This window comes from Rhinoraja longicauda, chromosome 12 (assembly GCF_053455715.1).
Source record: "Rhinoraja longicauda isolate Sanriku21f chromosome 12, sRhiLon1.1, whole genome shotgun sequence".
Lineage (NCBI taxonomy): Eukaryota > Metazoa > Chordata > Chondrichthyes > Rajiformes > Arhynchobatidae > Rhinoraja > Rhinoraja longicauda.
The window spans coordinates 15,290,217-15,310,372 of NC_135964.1; the positions used below are offsets into that span (position 1 = coordinate 15,290,217).

Genomic DNA, 20,156 nt, shown 5'->3' on the forward strand with positions numbered 1-20,156 from the left:
TCCCAATGTTGGGGGAGTCCAGAACCAGGGGTCACAGCTTAAGGATAAGGGGGAAGTCTTTTAGGACCGAGATGAGAAAACATTTCTTCACACAGAGAGTGGTGAGTCTGTGGAATTCTCTGCCACAGAAGGTAGTTGAGGCCAGTTCATTGGCTATATTTAAGAGGGAGTTAGATGTGGCCCTTTTTGCTAAAGGGATCAGGGGGTATGGAGAGAAGGCAGGTACAGGCTACTGAGTTGAATGATCAGCCATGATCATATTGAATGGCGGTGCAGGCTCGAAGGGCCGAATGGCCTACTCCTGCACCTATTTTCTATGTTTCTATGTTTCTATGTTTCTATGTAACCTTTCTGTATTTAAAATAAAATATGTAAAGGTTGAATTTTAACATCTTAACATTGTTGGAGCAAAGGAGGGTACTGTCAGTGAGCGTACACCCAAAATATGCTACAGGGTGATTAGTAGAGTGGCTTTTAAGGTAACCACTAGACCAAGTGGACCCGTTGGGCCCATTCCTCGTAGAGGGGGAACAGGGAAGGGGAGAGAGAGGGTGTCACTGAGTGAGCCCTGGACCCAAAGCCTCTCCTGTAGTGGTGTAGCACCCTCAACCCCCCCACTCATTCCCCCTTATCCCCCCCTCCTCCCCCCACTGACCCATTCCACCCCCCGACCCCACCCCCACTTGTCTCTCCCCTGCCCCCACCCCCACTCCCCCAGCCCTGCCTCCACTCCCATTCCCCCCTCCCCACCCCTTCCCCCTCCCCCTCCCATCACCCCCACCTCCCTCCCCTCCCCCACCCCCACTCTCCCCTCCTCCCCACCCCCACCGGATGACATCATAGGCACTCTAAAGGCCTTTAGGGATATCACGTTCTTTACTGGTGGGAGAAAGCTTACTCGTGATATAAAGTATAATTCAAGCGGATGATTCATGCATAACATAAAACAAGGACTCGTGGAGGAGTTGGGAAAGTTTGCGGGAAGACAGCAGAGGGTCCAGGAACCTGTAGCAATCCTCATCCAGGCAAATTAAAATTTTCATCCTGATTTGTGGTTTGCAGTGGCACCAAGTTCTGGAATTCTGACCCAGAACTTCTCTTGCATCTGCCTTAATTAGTCTTTGTGACGTAGAATCAAATTTTCTTTGTTAATTTTACCATGCTTAGACTGTTTTATAATGTTAATGGCACTACACAAATACCATCTATTAGATTTGAAAGCATGTGAATATTGCATTATTTTATCTTTACAATCTAGATTGTATACAGAGAGGAAATTATTATTTTTTAAATTTCATCAAAAACGGTGGGAGATGGTCGAAATTAAAATCTAGGGATTGGAGAACAATTTCTTCAAAGGCATAACGTTGAAGAGAAGGGAAGCACAGTGACACAGCTGGTAGAGCTGCTGTCTCACTGTCCCCGAGACACTGGTTCGACCCTGACCTCGGGTTCTGTCTTCTGTCTGATTGTTCACCGCCACGTCCCAAAGTGTGAGTTTGCAGGTTAATTGACCCCTGCAAATTGCCCCTGGTGTGTAAAGAGTGGATACGAAGGTGGAATAACATAGCAATGCGCAAAAAGCTGTTTGATAGTCCGCATGGACTCGGCATGCCAAAGGGCCTATTTGCATACAATCAATTAATTAGAAATGATTTAAAGAAATCAGGCAAGTGTGACTGATATCTTTTACCTCTTCTTGTGTACTTTTTGTATTATCTCTTCACGCTCTCGTTTCTCTGCTTCTTCCGCTTCAGTCCGCTCACTTACATCTTTTTCAACCCGTTCTACCAGGCTATCAAAGTTGATTATTACGCTATCCACAAGCCAAGAAAGACTTCTAGCAACATATTTGTCCAATATAAGACTCTCTCCTATAATGGCAGAACATCGTTCCTGTTGGTATAAAATAAGGGAAGAAAAAGATGCTCGTTCAGAAATTGCTACTTCACTTCAAAGACAATGCATATAACGGCCGGACCTCTTGTTTGCATTAAAAACAGACAAAATCAGAAATGGCAGCAGATGAATTGAAGAACTTGATCTCAATCTTTCAGCCTCAGAAGAGCTCAGTTGGGAGAGCATTAGACTGAAGATCTAAAAGGTGCCTGGTTCAATCATGGGTTACACAGTTCCGGTGGCACAGCGGCACAGCGGTAGAGCTGCTGCCTTACAGCATCGATCCTCCCTATGGGTTCTGTCTGTACAGAGTTTGTATGTTCTCCCTGTGATCTGCGTGGGTTTTCTCCGGGTGCTCCGGTTTCCTCCCACACTCTAAAGACGTATAGGTTTGTAGGCTAATTGGCTTGGTAAAATTGTAAATTGTGCCTAGTGTGTTAATGCACGGGGAGCGTTTGGTTGGAGCATACTGGGTGGGCCGAAGGATCTATTTGCACGCTGTGTCTCTAAACTAAACTAAAGTTAAGTTTAGACACACTATCTGGACATAAGGACATTAAGTTGAACATTAATTTGGACATTAAGACATTAACTGGACATTAAGTTGAATTACTCACGTTGTTTATGACGACCATCAAAGTGCTTTATATTGCCTTCACTATTTTGAAGGACTCAGTGTGGGTATAATTCTAGGATTCATTCATTCTAGGCTTCATTCTAGGATTCTATGATTTACTTTTTCCACCACTTTTTACAAAGGTTTGGATATACTGGTGTTTAACATTGATGGTGGGGTGGGGTGGGGTGATTGATGGTGATTGATGGTGGGGTGGAATCAATAAGAGTACGAACATTTCCCATCGCTTCAGCACTCATAGTGTGCAACGTGATCAATGTAATTTGGCATTTGGAAAACAAATGACTAAATATGCAATCAGGATAGAGGATAGGGAGCAATGTCGTTGCTTAGCCACACAGTTGGATATAGTAGCATTCGTTAGAGTGCAAAAAAAAGGCCCGGGAGATGTGCCAGCCAGAAGATCAATTGAGGATTGAGCAGGGCACAGAAGGGCAGGGTTTTGGCTCGATTCTGAGTTACAGCAGTAAAATTAGTCAGTGGAAGGGAAAGTGCTGGGAAGTGAAAACATGATCTAGCAATGTTTAAAATAAGGATGGGGTTTATTAGAAAAGAAGAAGGATGATGAGCATTGAGGAATGTACCTCAGAGGTTGAATTCTGGAGTTGCAAAGGGACATGTTTGACAGGAGGGGGGATGGGGGAAATGTGTTGCAGGGATGGGGTGCAAAGTTAACCTTTGTGCTGATTAGTAAGCATTTACAGTTAGATGGCATAGCAATAGAGAAGATGTTTGCCAACAGGCGGACTGAAAACTGACAAGAATATCAGCAGGTCTATTAATGCCGTAATTCAGAGAAGCAACAGACGTGGAAGATTGATGGGTGAATATATTCTCAAAGTAAAAGGGGAAAACAACCAATAATACCTTTCCCCTTAAAATAAAGTGGTTTTCATTCAACCTTCAAGAAATTCTGCAGTGTACCTGAATAACAGTCAGTTGCACATCTTGATTTCACAGCTCATCAGAAAGAAGAAGTAGAATTTTTTGTTGTTGCATAAATCAACTACTTAATTTACTCAACATACATAGCAATGCGCAATAGGATGGAAGTACCTTAGCTAATAAGTTGATGACCACCATTACCACATTGTTGTTGATGTATATGATACCATTATCCACAATGTTAAATGATATAGTGAACAGCAAACAAAAATAATTTCCAAAGTTATTTTGTAGTTCTGTCAGTGTTGGTTGCTTTCTATCCTTCAAAGTACTGCCTTCCTCTGAATGCAAGGTACCAATTTTTGCAAAGAAAAGCAAGAATGGGAACAAACATTAACTGTAAAGATTTAAATATAGCAGCAATCAAGGTCTCAGAAACACAAACTGCCAAGTACAAGAACAGTTTGAGAGCAGGATCTATGTTTGTAAACTAGTAAACAGAAGATAAATAAGTAATGGTAAACATATAAAAAATATTTATTAGACTAACAATATCATATTCTTTGTGTGGTATCTTAGTCTAGGAAAGATGTCAAGACGATAGAGAAGACAGAAGTGATTCACTGTGATTTCACAAAGGCATTAATAATGTAGAGGATAGGAAGGTGCTTTTAAATGGAAGTATTTGAACTTAGTTACTTACAATACGGACGGGCCATTTATTCCCATTGACCACTTTATTCAATGAAAGGTATTCCATGAGCTTAGCCTCCCTTAAAGCTTGTTTTGATTGTTTGTTTGCCAGTCTAAAGTAAAGAAATTAATTATATTTCACGTCCACTATTTAAATTTACGAAATGTAATCACATAATTGGTGAAATATTAGTCTGTTATTCAATGGGACAAATTGTCACGTTGAGCATTGACAAATGAACTTCCTAAGATGCCTTTGTGTGGACTTTTGTTTTCTCATTTCTTTGAGAAAGATAAATTATTAAAGCAATTAGACTGTCATCCATTCACCGGAGGATATCCCAGCATCTTTATCTTATCTGTTATATACTTTAATTCCTTTGCCTTATTATGTTTGGACATACTAATCAATTCTACTACTTATATCTCTATGATTAAACCCAATATTGTTTTAAAAAAAAGGCAATTCAGAATTTGATTTCCAAAATAAGGATGCTAGTCTAATTTTCCTTAAAGATTGTAGAGTTACGATGATCCCCATTTTTAAATATTCACAATTATAACTTATTGAAGATAGGAATTTGCATTTACTATATTACAAAAATAGATGTTTAAATAAAATTGATTCAAAGCAGAAATGAATGTATTTATAATGATGAAATCAATCTGTAAAATGACTTGTCATTTCTTTCAACCTTGAAACTAGAACCATAATAATGAATTGGTTCTCAAATGTCCTTACCAGAACCAGTTCAATGAAATGGCTACTCAAGGAGAATACAACATGGCAGATTAGTCTTCAATATTTTAGTTTTAAATACATTACATTATCCATTATGATTGTTTTCTAATTTTAATCATTTGCAATCTATAATCAATTAATTTACATGGCACTGCGTCTTGCTGCAATAATTATGGAATCTATATATTACTAAAGCTCTTGTTTGTTTGTTTGTTTCCCCCCGTATTGTTCCCTCTGTATGTTTGTGCCTTATGTTTGTGTCCCCGTCACACAATAGCGTGACAATTTTAGCCCCACCTTACTCACCGTTGTCCTGGGGTCTTTACTACCCAAGTTTCATTCAAATTGGTCTTATATTTTTAAAGTTATAGACATTTTAAAGTTTAAAAATGACCTTTTCAACTTACCCTGGCTGTCTTCAGCGTTCAACGTCACAATGGGACCCGCCCAAGTGACGGGAGTGGCGGCCAACGAGGGAGGGGGGGCCCACAATGGCTGCCGGGGGTGGGACCCGCCAGAGTGGCGGCTATTGGGGGGGGGGGGGGGTGGCTGCTAAGCCGACGAGCTGCCGCTAACTTTAATAAATGCTCGTCAGTTGGGGGAGGGTTGCCGGGCCGCAGGATGGCTCCCCGACTTACGATGCTTCCACTTACGATATTTCGACTTTGCAACAATGTGGGAGGGGGGGGGGGGAGGAGGGGGGGATAAAGGGGGTTGAGGGGGGATGGAGTGGTTGAGTAGATGAGGGGGGCGGGGGAGGTGAGGGGGCGGGGGAGGTGAGGGGGATAAGGGGGATTGAGGGGGATGGAGTGGGTGTGGGGCGGAGAGGAGGAGGGGGGATAAGGGGAGTTCAGGGGAGAATGAGTGGGTGAGGGGGTTGGGGGGGAGGGGAGATAAGGGGATTGAGGGGGTGGAGTGGGTGAGTGGGGGGGAGGAGGGGGGTATAAGGGAGATTGAGGGGGGATGGAGTGGGTGGGCGGGGGTGGAGGGGAAGTGGAGGGGGGATGCTACACCAATGCAGGAGAGGTTTGGGGGGTTGAGGGGGGATGGATTGGGTGAGTGGCTGGGGGGGAGGAGAGGAGGGGGGATGAAGGGGGGTTGAGAGGGGATGGAGTGGGTGAGTGGCTGAGGGGGGGAGGGGAGGAGGGGGGTAGTGGGGGGGGAGGGGGCGTGCGGGAGGAGAGGGTGCTGGACCAATGCAGGAGACATCTGGTCTAGTTAGTCTAGGTCCACATGGTCTAGTTGTTTCTAAAAGCTTTAGGCGATAGGGTAGCCACCAAGGAATACATTCCTCTGCCGTGAAAGACAAATTCGATTCCCAGGAGACAGAACTAGATTCCCAGAACAACAAAAAAATCCCACCCTTGACGTCACTGGGAAGGTCAAATTGTTTGATCACATCTCTTTTGGAAGCTTGTCAAGTTATCTACTCTGAGAAACTATTTTTTTTTTAACAAGATGGAGTATCATTGAATAAAAGCCAGAAATTGTGAACTGCAGCTTTCTTTGAGACTTGAAGCGACTCATGCAAACAACATAGTTCCAGCTAAGATTTTAAACAGTGTTACCAACACTATCCAGATCACATGAGGTATGGTATAAATGATATTAATGGTATTTTATGGACTATATCAGTGGCAAAATATGCTTAGGGTGAATAATGAAAGACAGTCTGATTGATTTTGGACAACTGTTGCACTGAGAGCTAAAGATCATAACTGTTAAACATTGTATTATGAATTACTTTGTAAATTTAAAGCATTTAAAATTCTTTATTCTGTGACAAAATTAGCAGGACCAGGACTTTTATTTAGCCGAGAGAGCCCTTGGTATTTAGCCTAGAGAGCCCTTGGTCCACTTTGATTTTTTAAACTTTGATTCTCGTGCATAGTTGATTTTCCCTGAAAGTGCCAACAGTAGAATAGCTCAGAATGAGAGAATACTTTGATAACAGGTACGGTGAAATTATGAACTAGAACAAAATGTGAATGGTGGAAAGTAAAAGTGGTAATATTCAGCTATAGGGATTTTAAAGGAGCCGAACAATACTGGGAAATATTATTGAAAATTAAGTAATACAAGACCAAGTGGACCCGTTGGGCCCATTCCGCATAGAGGGGGGACAGGGAAGGGGAGAGGGTGTCACTGAGTGAGCCCTGGACTCAATGCCTCTCCTGTATTGGTGTAGCACTCTTAACCCCCACTCAATCCCCCTTATCCCCCCCTCCTCCCCCCACTCCATCCCCCCTACCCACCCCTACTTGCCCCTCCCCTGCCCCTTCCCCATTTGCCCCTCCCCTACCCCCACTCCCCCTAGCCCTGCCTCCACCCCCATTTCCCCCTCCCACCCCTATTCCCCCCTCCCCCCTCCCCTCACGCCCACATGCCCCAACCTCCCTCCCCTCCCCCCACTCTCCCTGCCCACACCTCACTGTCCCCCCCACCCCCAATCTTCCCACCTCCACTCTCCCCCACCCCACTCCTCTTCTCCCCACCCTGCCCTCCTCCCCACCTCCACTCTCCCCCCCACCCCCACTCTCTCCTCCCCACCCCCTCCTCCCCACCCCCTCCCCCCACTCTCTCCTCCCCCCACTCTCTCCTCCCCCGCCCCACCTACCCCACCCCCTCCTCCCCCACCCCCTTCCCCACTCTCTCCTCCCCACCCCCCCTTTCCCCCACCCCCACTTTCCCCCCACCCCCACTCTCTCCTCCCCCCAACCCCTCCCCATTCTCCCCTCTTCCCCACCCCCACTCTCCCCTGCCCCGCACTGTCCCCCTTCCCCCCCACCCCCACTCTCATACCACGACCCCCAACCCTCTCACCCGCACCCTCCCCTGCCTCCCACACCCACTGTCCCCCTTCCCCTCCTCCCCCCACTCCCTCTCCCCGACCCCCTTCCCCCCACCCCCACTCTCCCCCCACTCTCCCCTCCCACCCCCACTCTCTCCTCCCCGTCCCCCTCCTCTCCCACTCGCTCCTTCTTTCCACCCCCACTCCCACTCCCACCCTCCCCTCCACCCACTCAAACCCCCCTCCTGCGAGCCCGGCCACGCCGCTTAAAGCTCAGTGTGAGGGGGAAGAGGAAAAGGGAGAGGAAGGCACTGAGCAAGGCACTGCCGTCAGTCGATGCAAGTTAATGCAAGTTGACTAAGAAAGTTGTAATCACAGAAATTTGAAAATTAATATTATAGGAACAGGCTCAAATTACTTACACTTCTGAAGGAAAACAATGCATTGTAAGGAAGTTGCAATGGAAATATTCAAATGGTTTACATTTTAACTTAAGAAAGTTTCTTTGCTTCACACAGAATCAAACGTATTTGTAATGATTCAAAGTCCACAAATCTGTAGAGAAAGCAGTGGTTCTGAGGAGCAAAACCGTTTGGCAATAAACCAAAGGAGCCAAAAATGAGGGACCGCCTTCAAGAGCTTAGACAAAGGGCAAAGGAGACTGAACTTACAACAGACAATGAAAGTGAAAAACTAAAGCAAACAAGGGGCAATGTGGCTTTTAAACACCAGGTTATCATTTTTGAAAATGAACCAGTTATACTGGATTTCTTAGCATACACGCATGGAATTAAAGATGAAATTAATGAACTAAGAAATGATGTAAAGAAACTGAGTGAACAAAGCAATGCCTCTGTGCTTTTCACACGACGATTCAGTATTATAAAAAAGGACAGTTCCAATCTCAATAAATGCATCAAAGTCCGAGCTGCATCCATCCACAAGCAGTTAGATTCTTTATCAAATGATGTAAAACGATCCATTGCAGAGTTTGGAGAAGATGCAGTTGTTTCAAGAGTTAAGAGAGCACAATATTCTTTCATGTTTGAGCAATATCGGATGACCATGTTCCAAATCAACACTGTTCTAATTACCAAGCAGGAAAGTTGCAAGAAATTCATGCAACGTCAGCTTGATGTCTTTGGAAAGGAAGTATCAGAAGAGGAGCTAAATATCATGGTGGAACACAACAAGTGGGACATTTTCAATGAAAACTACCTCAGTGACCTCAAAATTACTAAACGACGCATGTCTGAAATTGAACTCCGCCATAAAGAGCTGATCAGCCTTGAGAACCAGATCAAAGAGCTGAAAGATCTGTTTGTGCAGAGTTCACTTTTGGTGCAAGAGCAAGGGGACCTCCTCAACAACATTGAAAGAGCAACAATGAACACAAAAGAATATATTGAGAAGAGCAAGGATGAAATCACCCAAGCAGGAAAATACGCAAAGCAAAGTCTATGCAGACAGTGCTGTTGTTGGTGTTTCACTTGTTGCCTGTAGCTTTATTTAATGGGGCGGCATGGTGGCGCAGTGGTAGAGTTGCTAGGAACCCAGGTTCGATCCTGACTGCGGGTGCTGTCTGTACAAAGTTTATATGCTCTCCCCGTGACTGTGTGCATTTTTTCCGGGTGCTCCAGTTTCCTCCCATATTCCAAAGACGTACAGATTTGCAGGTTAATTGCCTTCGGCAAAATTGTAAATTGTTCCTAGTGTGTAGGATAGTGCTAGTGTGTGGGGATCGCTGGACGGCACGGAATCAGTGGGTCATAGGGCCTATTTCCACGCTGTATCTCTAAACTGAACCAAGAACATGTAATAGGTCCATTTATTGCCAACAATAATTTCAATGAGAAACTATTGACTTTACAGTTACCTTAAGCCACATCTGTTAATAGAATGCTGAGACTGTGGTTTAAACACTGTTACTCCAAGGAATAAGTAAATATACAGAAAGATAAAAGTAAAGCTAGGCACTATCATGCAAAATCAAAATTAATGCAAAAACAAAATTAATGAGTGAATTTAACCAACAACATTACTAATGGTCAAATTGAGACTGGCGAGTATCAAGAATTGCAAATCACAAGCTGTTATTAAGGAAGCCTGAAAATATCGTAGGCAACCCAACTAATCCGCGGTCTATTTGACAAGTAAATAGTTTATGCAAATTGGATCTGTAGCAAGAGATTGATGATAATTGGATTTGCGCAAGAGGTCACCACATACTTGGAGCAACAAGTTTGTTTTGAGTTCATACTTCAGATAGCTCTGAAACCTGTAATAGTGAACTGGCCTTTTGCTTTGCTGTGCAAGAGCAATCTCACACACCATACATTACAAAGGTAACCATCTTTAAAATAAAATGAAAATTACAAAATTTCCTTGAGGTTTACTTTTACTTCAATTTTCATTCCTACCAAATAGTGAACTGCACAACATCCAAGATTTTTCAAAACGAATCGTCAGACCTATCAATTACAAACTGAAAACAAATGTCAGGCTGAGCATTACAGGAGTTGGATAATTCAGCAGTAGCCGTGGCGGCTTCTCTTCCTTCTTCAACTAGAAAACAAAGGCCTTGTGATTTGCTGGAAGTGGAAGCTGATGATACCACAGCAAGGGCAAACTCAGTGAAGAGTGCAACCATTTTCCCATCTCATCGAAAAAATGTGCTTAAGGAATTGAATAAAGCAGAAGAGGAGAATTAAGTAAAAGTGAACAGAAATAGAAATAGTGGATGGAAAGAAAGGATTAAGGGGAAAAATGCCCAGGAAGGCAGACAAAAGGCAATATTTTCTTTTAATTTAACGATAAACTATGTGCTAGATAGAATGAGATTGAACAGTTTAAATTGTTCCTTGTGGGGGCAGGGGAGGGGGAAGTGGGGGTAGGTGGGGATGGAGTGGGTCAGTGGGGGGAGGAGGGGGGATAAGGGCGATTGAGAGGGGGGGGTTTGAGGGTGCTACACCAGTACAGGAGAGGCTTTGAATCCACGGCTCCCTCTCGCTGCAGCGCTGGCACCACAGGGCCCAGGTCAGTGATACCCTCTCCCCTTCCCTGTCCCCCCTCTACGAGGAATGGGTCCACTTGGTCTAGCTAACCATTAAAAAGATAACTAGAATGCTAATTTCAGTTAAATAGTTTATTGTTGTCAATTTAACAGGCAAATTCAGCAAGTTGTTAAAATAATGGGCTAATTAAGAAAAGCTGAGAGACAGAGTCACAAGGAACTGCAGATGCTAGAATCTTGAGTAAAACGCAAGTGTTTGAGGACTCAGCAGCCCAGGCAGCATCTGTGGAAGAAATGGACAGGCGACATTTTGGGTCGGAACCCTTCTTCAGAACTCTGTTTCTGAAGAAGGGTCCTGACCCAAAATGCTGTCTGACTATTTCTTCCACAGATGCTGCCTGGCCCGCTGAGTTTCTCCAGCACTGTGCTGTGGAAAAAATGCTGTCGTGAGCAGCACTTGAACCTGCAAATTCTAGAGATCTGGATTTCATAATGCATCACTTATTTCCCGCATTGAAGTAGCTATATGTGAGCAAGACACCATGGTTTTCTATGGTGATTTTCCAAACCAATGTTTACCAAAGAAGAGAAAGATAAGGGAAAACAAGCATTTATAAACAAGCCATTCTAGCTGAAGAGAAGATTTGAGGAATACACTGTGAGTGGGCGGATGCATGGCAGATGCAGTTTAATGTGGATAAGTGTGAGGTTATCCACTTTGGTGGTAAGAATAGGAAGGCAGAGTATTATCTGAATGGTGTCAAGTTAGGAAAAGGGGACGTACAACGAGATCTGGGTGTCCTAGTGCATCAGTCACTGAAAGGAAGCATGGAGGTACAGCAGGCAGTGAAGAAAGCCAATGGAATGTTGGCCTTCATAACAAGAGGAGTTGAGTATAGGAGCAAAGAGGTCCTTCTGCAGTTGTATAGGGCACTAGTGAGACCGCACCTGGAGTACTGTGTGCAGTTTTGGTCTCCAAATTTGAGGAAGGATATTCTTGCTATTGAGGGCGTGCGGCGTAGGTTTACTAGGTTAATTCCTGGAATGGCGGGACTATCATATGTTGAAAGACTGGAGCGACTAGGCTTGTATACACTGGAATTTGGAAGGATGAGAGGAGATCTTATCGAAACGTATAAGATTATTAAGGGGTTGGACACGTTAGAGGCAGGAAACATGTTCCCAATGTTGGGGGAGTCCAGAACAAGGGGCCACAGTTTAAGAATAAGGGGTAAGCCATTTAGAACTGAGATGAGGAAAAACTTTTTCAGTCAGAGTTGTAAATCTGTGGAATTCTGTGCCTCAGAAGGCAGTGTAGGCCAATTCTCTGAATGCATTCAAGAGAGAGTTGGATAGAGCTCTTAAGGATAGCGGAGTCAGGGGGTATGGGGAGAAAGCAGGAACGGGGTACTGATTGAGAATGATCAGCCATGATCACATTGAATGGCGGTGCTTGCTCGAAGGGCCGAATGGCCTCTTCCTGAACCTATTGTCTATTGTCTATTGTTCCTCGTTTCTACAAGAGTCCTGACCTTATAGACTTATCAAAATGCATCACTTCACACTTGCCAGAGCTATATTCTAGTATGTGTTTTTCTTTCCTCCCTGCCAAAATATACCTGTACTCACTGATACATTTGGTAAAAGTCTGGAATGAGTAGATATTTCACCATAACAATAATCAAGAAATTAATTAGGAAAAGTGTTAATACAAGTTTTACTTTAAAAGATGGGCATCAACATAACCACAGAAAGTAGATAAAGAACTACAGATGCTGGTTTATACCAAAGATAGACAAAGTATTGGCGTAATTCAGCAGGTCAGGCAGCATCTCTGGAGAAAAAGGATAGGTGATGTTTTGGTTCGGGGCCCGTCTTCAGATTCTAGTCATTTTTTCTCCAGAGAAGCTGCAGAAGTTACGCCAGTACTTTGTGTCTATCTTTAATAATGTAAAGGTTCACTTTTCCTGTGGAAACAAATCCACTTTAGCTCCAATTTTAAATCTGACATTAAATTCAATACATTAATCATAATGCTCCAAGACTAAGATCTTACAAATGAGCAGAAAATCTTGGATTTTCTTGAATCCTGGAGTTCACAAAAGCAGAATATATTAGCCAGATGTTTAAGCTGCTGGAGAATCAGCTTCCTACTAACCAGACAAGATACTTACACCAGGGTGGGTTTGCCAGCAACCCTAGGATCACTCACGACCTCTTCCACAAGCCTTTTTACTTCTCCCATTCTCCGAATGTCACTGCAATCCACAACAAAAATGATTCCAAAGGCGTTGGCATAATAGCTCTTCCAAACCTTTCTGATGTTTTTCCCACCTTCCACGTCAAATATGGAGATGTCATATTTGCCCGTCATTATATTATCTCTTGAAAAACCTATTGTAGGTTCTGTTGAAGAAAGAAAAAGGAAAACGCAATCAAAATACTACAGATGCCCAAAATTTAAAAACAAAACAGAAAAAGCTTGAAATATTTAAGGACAGGCAGAACCTGGGGGGATGGAAACAAAGTTAATGCTTCTGGTTCCCTCCCACATCCCAAAGGAGAGTAGGTTGGTAAATTACAGGTTGACAGGTAGAAGGTCTGTATTTTTCTGTGTTATGAGACATGCTGAGGTTATTTCAACTCTAAATCAAGTCCATTCACCATTAAATTTTAAATAAATTATCAGCTTATTGCTAATTTTCTGTTTGATAAGCATCCCCATTAAAAACCTTGGTATGTTTAGGCTATATTAAAAGCACTGTACAAAAGAACTAGAAAATGCTGTTGATGCAACGTTTTAAAAGAAAGAATAGGATGAGAAAAGGAAACAAAGAACAAAATTGAAGGTGTACAAGATTGAAAGGCAGGAGGAATTAAGTTATGATGGAATCATAATTGGACAAGCAGAGTCCACATGAGTTATAAATAGCAAAAGCAAATGTCTCAAAAACAAAAGGGATAGAATATTTCTGATCTGAATAATTGTGCTCAAATGATCAGTCTAAACGGATACGAAGTAAGCGGTCATTAGGTATAGATAGACAAAAAAGCTGGAGTAACTAGTTCCCCAAGCTTCCATCAAGCCATGTTAGGGGGGGGGGGGTCAAAGGGCGAGACCATGAAGTGCAAAATTAAAAAGTCTGGTTTAGAGTCTTTTTGTAGATGGGAATGTTGTGCCCCATAATCCAATGAATTTAGTCTTCCCCGTATAGGGATGACCACAGCATCTGGTCCCCTAAACTGTGCAAAGAAGTACAATAAAGCTAAAAGTAAGGAAAGGATGATTATTAGATTTTATAAACTCATTATTGCCACCTACTGTAAAAACTAGCAAGAAAAAGCTGCAGAACTTGAAATTGAGACCGATATCATAAGGCAATCTAACCAATTGCACTTACTCTTAATGTCCACTTAATACAAAATCAAAAACCAGTGGCTCCTATAATGTGAATCCATTTCGCTGCCAACACCCACTATGGCTTAAACCTGCAGCCATCAAGTAATTCCGTTTTCTGAATTTGTAATGGGAGCTACCTATCATTAATTCTGCTGGTGGCCTATTTAGCTCGAGATTACAAGATTTCCTGTAAAAATTAATCCTTCCATAAGCTAGGGTACTGGGTCCGATTTACCCCTACCCCAAAGTGAACATTGGACTTTGTCTATGGAACTGGTGCAATACAATGCTGAGAACTATATTTTGCACTTTGTATCTACCCCGTTGTTCTAGCTATTGTACTGCAGTGCGAATTGATAGTATTGATGTATAATATATCTGATCTGTTTGGATCGTATGCAAAACAAAGCTTTTCGCTATATCTGTGACAACAATAAACCTAATAAACGAAAACACCACATCTGGTGCTTGTGCAGGGTACTGGCAGCTGTTTCTGCAGGGATGAATGGAAAAGAGTCCTAATTTTGAGAAGATAGATACAAAATGCTGGAGCAACTCAGGTTTCGGGTCAAGACTCTTCTTCAGACTGAAAGTCACTGGAAAGGAAAATGAGATATAGATGACGATGTAGAGAGATATAGAACAAATGAGGGAAATATCTGCAAAAAAAGTTGCAAATAAGTAAAATGCAGGAGAGGCCATCATCTCCTGTTTTTTTCTTGAATAATCATGGCTTGTTTTGGTCCTAATACTCAGAATTTAATTTTCATCACTTATTTGCTTAATTATATTATTACTCCAGCTGTCATTTTCTCCCTCCCAAAGTGCTCATGGAAAGAAAATTCTCAACTCTCATTTTCATACCTCCCTCTGTCAATGTTCTTGATTTTTTTGTAACCAAAGGTAAATTTTGTGGTAACAGCTATATTCGAAGCAGATCAGACTGCGGAATCCAATTGTAATGTGCTGGTCACGAAATGCTAAGTGTATGTATTGTATGATCATGAAATTAAAATATCTTGACCATAACATCCCAATGATCTAAAGAACATATCAAACAAGTTTTCATCTGTGCAAGTAATGACCTTTATTAGTTGCAAGTAATGCCACCTCCACAATATAATTATGCAATTAAGTGATTAAAATTAAATTTGGAGTATAAGAAGCAAAACGAGGCATTTTGGACAAAACTGAGTCAACTTTAGTGTTTTAATATCTACAACAGAAGCAGAGATTTATAATTCTCTGTACTTTCAGAGATTCCTTACCTCCCAAAATCCCTGTTCTTCCAGAATTATCCAATCTCAACAGCATGAGAGTAATTTTCCTATGAAATGAACAATTGCGAACAATTTTTCCATTAATTCAACAATAAATGTGAACCAAATGTTAAAGTGCAGAGCTCGGAAAATGGTGAAACATTATAAATCATTTATAAATTGTTTACCAATAAAATCATTTTTCAGAATCACATTCCCACTACTACAGTAATGCTGTTGTATGGTTTCAACCGAGCACAAAATATGTGTTCCCTTTGGCACATTACAAGGAGCAAACCATATGGCAAACTGAAGGGACAAAACTTTATACTGAGTATTCAATATTTGTTAAGGGTCTGTGAATAAATGAAGAATTGATTTTAGGCATCATCAGAAACATATGTAGAAATCAGACAGGAACAATAAAAGAATATTCCCTGCAGCAATAAGGTAAGTACAGATCAGAACCCACAAAAGAAGCAGAGGCAACTTTACCGATTTGGCTGGAAGGAAAATGTGGGATAAGAGACTGTAAAAGATTCTTTTTTGTGGATGTGTTGATTAAGGTTAGAGATACAGTGTTGGAACAGGCCTTTCGCCCCACCGAGTCTGCTCCTAACAACGATTACCCTCCAACTGCAGATTTATCAACATTCTGTCAATTACAACACCTGCCACATGTTGAACGAAAGGAAAAAAAAATCAGGAAACTATTAAACTACCAATCCTCAAAAAGTTAAAAGGCAAATGGAACTGGCAAGATTAATTATTCTGCAGAAGTAATTTGCCAGTGATCCACCCACCTGACTGATATTTAACATGACATATTTCACTTAGAGATATGACAATCAGAATACCCCAAATTATATTTTTGCGTTGTAAAATAGCTTTACAGGGAAAGTATTTAAGGGCCTGTTCCACTTAGTCGATTTTTTAGGTGGTTTTTTAGGCGACTGTCACAGTCGTAGCAGATCGCCAAAATTTTCCTTTACCCGACGACAATGACCACGACAATGCCGAGTTAGGTCGAGATTACACCGTCTTTGGAAACATCGCGAAATTCCCACGCTGTCAATGCTTCTCCGGCGTCCTAATTTTCGCTGAAATCACTGACAAGTCGGTAAGTACTTGAGAGTTTTGAAATGTAACATCTTGCCCGCGGTACTTGAAAACCAAGCTTCACGATAACAAGGCATAAACTGGATTGACTTCCAGTTTACTAATAGCAGTATTAAGAAATTTAATTTTTAAAGTGGTTAAATGGATTTTTGTGATGAGTGTGGACATTCTTTGAAAATGTACGGGAGATGCATATCTGGTTTCTGGGTTGCATATCTGGGTTGGGAGCACACTTTAAATGTAATCACTGAGGGCCATAAACATCGCGAAAATTCCCACGCTTACCTGACCATTAAACTGTCGCCTCCAATCTACCTGTCAAATGTCCTGACGGTAAATAAATTGGTTAAACACAAGTATTTTATGGTATCTTCAAATGACTTTACTTAATTTAATATTACGTGCTTCTAAATGCATCTAAGACAACCTAGCAAACCTGGGGACAGCACGCGACAGCGCCCGCAATAAGCAACGATACCTGGCGACAAGCCAGCTGTCGCCGAGAAATTTTACTCCGGTTGATTTCTCAGCGACGTGCTGAGATCCACTACGATTCTTGGAAGACTCCTCACGATCATGCCCACGACACCCTGGCGAACTCTCAGAAGGCAGTGGAGGCCAATTCTCTGAAAGCATTCAAGAGAGAGCTCGATAGAGTTCTTAAGGATAGCGGAGTCAGGGGGTATGGGGAGAAGGCAGGAACGGGGTACTGATTGAGAATGATCAGCCATGATCACATTGAATGGCGGTGCTGGCTCGAAGGGCCGAATGGCCTCCTCCTGCACCTATTGTCTATTGTCTATTGACAGCCTAGTCGCCGGCAGTCACCTTAAAATCGCCTAAGTGGGACAGGCCCTTAACTATGTAGACGCCCAGTTATTATTAATATATTTGGTGAGCTGTTGGGATTGAACTTCAGCAATGGATCACAAATCCTGAATATCACTTAAGCCAACAAAAAGATATTGGGCTGGTTTATATTTAATTATAAACAAATATTAGAGGCAGTGGCAATTTGGACTGAAATTCCCCAACATAGCAAGGGGGAACTAAGTCAACCAACACAGGAAATCCCCAATAAACTGAACCCAAATTCCTATTCCTATCCAGGAAATAAAATATAAAATTTGTTTTCTTTACTTTGTTTATGATCTATTTTTAATTAACTTATTTGAATTATTAAAATAATTCAAATAGGCTGTAAAGAACTTTGATAACCAGACAAATGTAAACATTCTTACTGACTTGACAGTAGGGAAAACCAATGGGAGTTTTGCTCTCTGAAAGGCTGTTAGAAACATGCCAAGGCTGGGTCTCAGCTGTACTCTGGACGAGGCGGAATTGGCAATAATGTATTGCTATACATTTCAGAGGCGAGGCAAGGCAACACAAGACAAATGGAGTTCATATCTGTACCAGATTAGTACTTAAGATTGGTTGGAGGGAAGGAAGGAAAGAAGGAAAGGAGGAAGATAAACTGTGGCATTCGATCCACAGAAAATGCTTCTCACTGCATTGACAAATTTAATGCACAAAATACAATGATTTTAAGGGTTACAAAAATAATAAAGACAATAGAACACATATTATTATTTATTGTCACCATTCACCATACTTTTTAAAGAATATCTTGTCTGCCAGGTGCTAATATCATTAGCTGAGAGATAAATAAATACTTTTCTTCATTGATATCTACTTGCCTTTAGCACACAGACATTTAAGCAATGTTAATAGATTAAGCTTAAGCAAATATACATGGATATTACATAAATTAATGTTTTGAGCATATTGAAGTACACAAATGGATTATTAAACATTTAACTTTAGAAGTTGTTGAATTCTTTTGATTTGACTGTACAATTTATGTTGCTGGCTTACATATAGATAGGGATCATTGTTATATAAAGTTTTGAAAAGTAGTCCATGCCTTTGAGGGAAGTTAGTTTTGAAAACATCCTTTCCTTTATTACATTTAAATTGTCATACAAGGGGAATTTTCAAACCCAGTTGAAATTCATATATTTTCTTTTCATCCAGTCAAACCCCTGTCCCCTGTTTCCATCAACGGCGTGGATGTGCAGTTTACCAGGGAGTACAAATACCTTGGAGTGTACCTGGACAGTAAACTGGACTGGTCCAGGAATGCTGAGGCCCTGTACAAGGGACAGAGCCGGCTGTACTTTTTGAGAAGGCTCGGCTCCTTCAAAGTCTGCAGTAAGATGCTGCAGATTTTCTACCAATCGGTGGTAGCCAGTGCCATCTTTTTCGCTGTCGTGTGCTGGGGCAGCAGGGCGAAGGCTGTAGACGCCAATAGGATTAACAAACTCATCAGGAAGGCTGGCTCCATCCTGGGGGTGGAGTTGGATTCATGGAAGGTGGTCTTGGAGGGGAGCATGCTCCTCAAATTGGCTCGAAGGGCCGAATGGCCTCCTCCTACACCTATTTTCTAAGTTTCTAAATTGTGGAGCATCCTGGACAATACAGCTCACCCCCTCCATGACGCACTGGTCAACCTGAGGAGTTCCTCCAGCAACAGGCTGGTTCCACCAAGATGCAAGACAGAACGCCACAGGAGATCCTTCTTCCCTGTGGCTATCAAACTGTACAACTCATCCCCCTTCTGTCTTGGGCTAGACTGAGACTGGCTCGACTCCCCTCCCCCCTCTCTGAACATCTCCAATCCTTTCCACTCATCACTTTAATTTCATGTTTCGTGTATTCTGTGTTTTTATGACTGTTGGCCGATCAATTTCCCTTCTGGGATAAATAAAGTTCTATCATATCGTATCGTATAATGGAAAAATTCATTGCTAACAGGAATCATAAGTTTAAATCATACCCGTCAGGTTCTCGACGTTTGACCCAACTGCAGCACTGCCTCATGAGGCTAAACATGTCTGCCCAATGGCTACACGTCCGCTATACAAAGAGATAATTCTCTGCAACAAAATGAAGAAAGCTTATATCAACCAGCGTTCACTAGAAAATATTTGCAAAGATAGAAATAACAAACTTATTGTTATTTCGTGCAAACGAAAAAGGATTAATGGCTTGAAGTGCAAAGTAAGTAAGAGGATATAAATCATAACTGTATTATTGATATTCAAAGCCAGGTGTGTTCTTCCAAGGCTGACAGATGTTGAACATAGAAAATTTTGAATGGATACATTCAGCACGTCAGTGGAGAGTCCACTGATGCTAAATGATCATTTTGTGGCAATCATTTTGTAGCAATCATCGTTTTGTTTCAGATTTCTAGCACCTGTTTTTCTTTAACATATCCATTATTGGCAGATCTCTGGACTAATTATCTAAGTTATAAGCAATCACTTCTCATCAATATTTTTCACATAAAGACATTGGAACTGTAGTTAAATGCAGCAATTATAAAAAATCAATTGCTATCAAAGCCTCTCTCTCTCTTCCTCGTGCCCCACCTGGAATGCACGCCCACAATCCCACCCCACCCCTCCCCCCTTCTAACTATTTTCCGTCCTCTGGCCACATTTCATGCCTCTGAGATAGTGTAGAATTTTTAATAAAAAGTCCATAATTTTTCCAACTTAGAAGTTTAATGTTCACTTTCCATCTCAAGCATGTTTCTTCACCCTGACTTTTTAGAATTACTCTAATTCGACATCAAAAAGAATTATGCTGCTCAGAAGCCTGATAGCAGAGGAGAAAGAAGCTATTCCAGAGTCTGGTGGTGTACACATTC

General features: G+C 42.0%; 2 protein-coding genes across 2 annotated transcripts in view; one reads left to right on the forward strand and one right to left on the reverse strand.

Moving 5' to 3' along the window:
- The window catches only part of LOC144598510 (ADP-ribosylation factor-like protein 13B), a 31,923-nt gene extending 12,590 nt beyond the window's left edge, over window positions 1–19,333 (reverse strand). The window contains exons 1-5 of the mRNA XM_078408675.1: window positions 19,278–19,333; window positions 15,314–15,387; window positions 12,835–13,075; window positions 4,125–4,227; window positions 1,694–1,896 (exon numbers count right to left, since the gene is read on the reverse strand). Coding sequence (XP_078264801.1) covers window positions 1,694–1,896; window positions 4,125–4,227; window positions 12,835–13,075; window positions 15,314–15,387; window positions 19,278–19,333 — 677 coding nt within the window. The remainder of the gene's footprint in view (window positions 1–1,693; window positions 1,897–4,124; window positions 4,228–12,834; window positions 13,076–15,313; window positions 15,388–19,277) is intronic.
- On the forward strand, window positions 6,374–9,993 carry LOC144598511 (syntaxin-19-like). The gene is made up of 2 exons (XM_078408676.1): window positions 6,374–6,447; window positions 8,166–9,993. Exon 2 carries the CDS (start codon window positions 8,266–8,268, stop codon window positions 9,148–9,150), a length of 885 nt encoding a protein of 294 aa, XP_078264802.1. The 5' UTR covers window positions 6,374–6,447; window positions 8,166–8,265; the 3' UTR covers window positions 9,151–9,993.
- Window positions 19,334–20,156: the final 823 nt, after the last annotated feature.

What these genes read in the sequence shown, in the direction of transcription:
- LOC144598511 (XM_078408676.1), top strand. Translation starts at nt 8,266, where the DNA reads ATGAGGGACCGCCTTCAAGAGCTTAGACAAAGGGCAAAGGAGACTGAA.